General features: G+C 46.5%; 1 protein-coding gene across 1 annotated transcript; it reads right to left on the bottom strand.

Moving 5' to 3' along the window:
• Positions 1–271: 271 nt before the first annotated feature.
• On the bottom strand, positions 272–1,436 carry Pmar_PMAR016344 (NEK2 protein, putative; the record flags this gene model as incomplete). Its single annotated transcript, XM_002766290.1, has 7 exons — positions 272–377; positions 427–499; positions 565–874; positions 924–1,033; positions 1,075–1,177; positions 1,232–1,308; positions 1,358–1,436. Coding segments are annotated over 7 exons (858 nt in total), but the record flags the coding sequence as incomplete, so codon positions are not given.
• Positions 1,437–1,764: the final 328 nt, after the last annotated feature.

Below are 1,764 nucleotides of genomic sequence, written 5' to 3'. Positions count from 1 at the left end.
GTAATATCAATGAAGTATTATATTTTCTCTGCTTACCCTTGCTTCCTATCCCATTAACAGTGATTATCCCTTCAACAGCCACACGACTCCAATCGGTGAAAACATCAAGGACCTGTGAGGCGGATCACGAGTACACGAGTACATCGTGAGCCCACGTGATGTACTCGTGAGTACATCACGAGTACATCACGACGACGACGAGAAGATCTTCCTTCCCTCAGGCCGGCGAGATTCGGAGGAAGACTCAGTGTCTAATGAAACGGCTTGATACCTGCTTAGCCGTAGGCCTCCTGGTAGGATCCCGTGATAGCATCCATCGACAGAGGTCAGTGAGTGGCCGAGGGTGCCGTTCTGATGCTTTGGCATCTATATGGTATCTGTACTTGACGGCATATATGAGTGTCGATGCATTATCATCATCATTACTTAGCATTGGAGATGGCCAACACTGACTGGTCTTGGAAAGGGTGCCGATAGCAGATAAGTGTAAATAATATACCTGACGATGTTGATCGATGGTAGTAGGAGGAGGAAGGTGCCCTTCCTCCTCCTCGAGTAGCCTACATCCACACATCCATATATCGGACTGTGTTGTGATTGGGAGATGAGTATAGAGGTCTACCATCTCAGGGGAACGATACATTAATGTGGTATACCGCTGTATGTCCTCATCAAGAGTGGCCATCTGGGACTTGGACAAAGCACTAGGATGAGGATACTCTCGAGTAGTAGCACTGCCGAAGTCACAGAGGAGATATGAATCGCTTGCAGTCTTGTACAGGACGTTCTCGACTTTGAGGTCTCTGTGCTGAATTGGGGGAGATTGGGTATGCAAAATATTCACAGCGGACATCAGATCCTTCATAACCTTAACCTAACAAGAGAAGTATTCATGAATACAGTTGATCATACTATGGAGTTACAATGGTGGCAGTAGGTAGAATACCCTTGTGACGGTCCAAGAGGTCCAGGAGATGACCACCATCACAGTACTCCAACAATAGAGATACTTCTTGGGAGCCGGGCTGTTCACCTGTAAGAGGTTAAAACTACCAAAGCAGTAGAGGTGAATACCTGGTTCGGTAATATGACCGTAACAGTTGACTATGTTGGGCTGGCCGGATAAGGACTCCAGGATCTTACACTCATGCAGGGCCATCTGGTATCGGGTCCTATCCTAAAATATCATCATGATAACCGACACAGGTGGTGCTCTACTACTACGACCTACTGTACATTTCATTTTCTTCATAGCAAATGTCTGACTACTGTTAACGTCTCTCATGAGGCTGACATATGCGAAGCCACCTGATAGTAAACATACTTGTCATCAAGGTGCAGTGACTTCATATGCTACCCTCAGACAATGGCTTCTCCTCAACTACTTCACGGTCACCAATCTTATATACACGGCTGGGGGTCTTCTTGCCTTTCACCTGTCAGATGATAATGCTAGAGTAAGGTACCCCCTTATGCCACTTTGGTGTCCCCTCCATTCTTTGTGGTGGTGAATGCCTCGACGAGTCGGTTCATGGGATAGTTGTTATAATGATGATGAATTCAACGTGAAGGAGACAGTTGTACAAAAATGGGCTGCGATGACACCGATGCGGATCTTATATCGATCTGTATAACCCCAGACTGCCCTAACGCAAGTCAGCATTCGAAGTGTCACCAACTCATCGCGATTCTCCCACTCACTGCATGATACTGTGGTGTTCTAATGAAATGACCATCGTCTAGGGCGTGTGTATACGGTTTGAG

The sequence above is a fragment of the Perkinsus marinus genome (genome assembly GCF_000006405.1).
Source record: "Perkinsus marinus ATCC 50983 genomic scaffold scf_1104296973096, whole genome shotgun sequence".
In the NCBI taxonomy this organism is placed as follows: domain Eukaryota; phylum Perkinsozoa; order Perkinsida; family Perkinsidae; genus Perkinsus; species Perkinsus marinus.
This window is presented reverse-complemented; position numbering and strand designations above follow the sequence as displayed.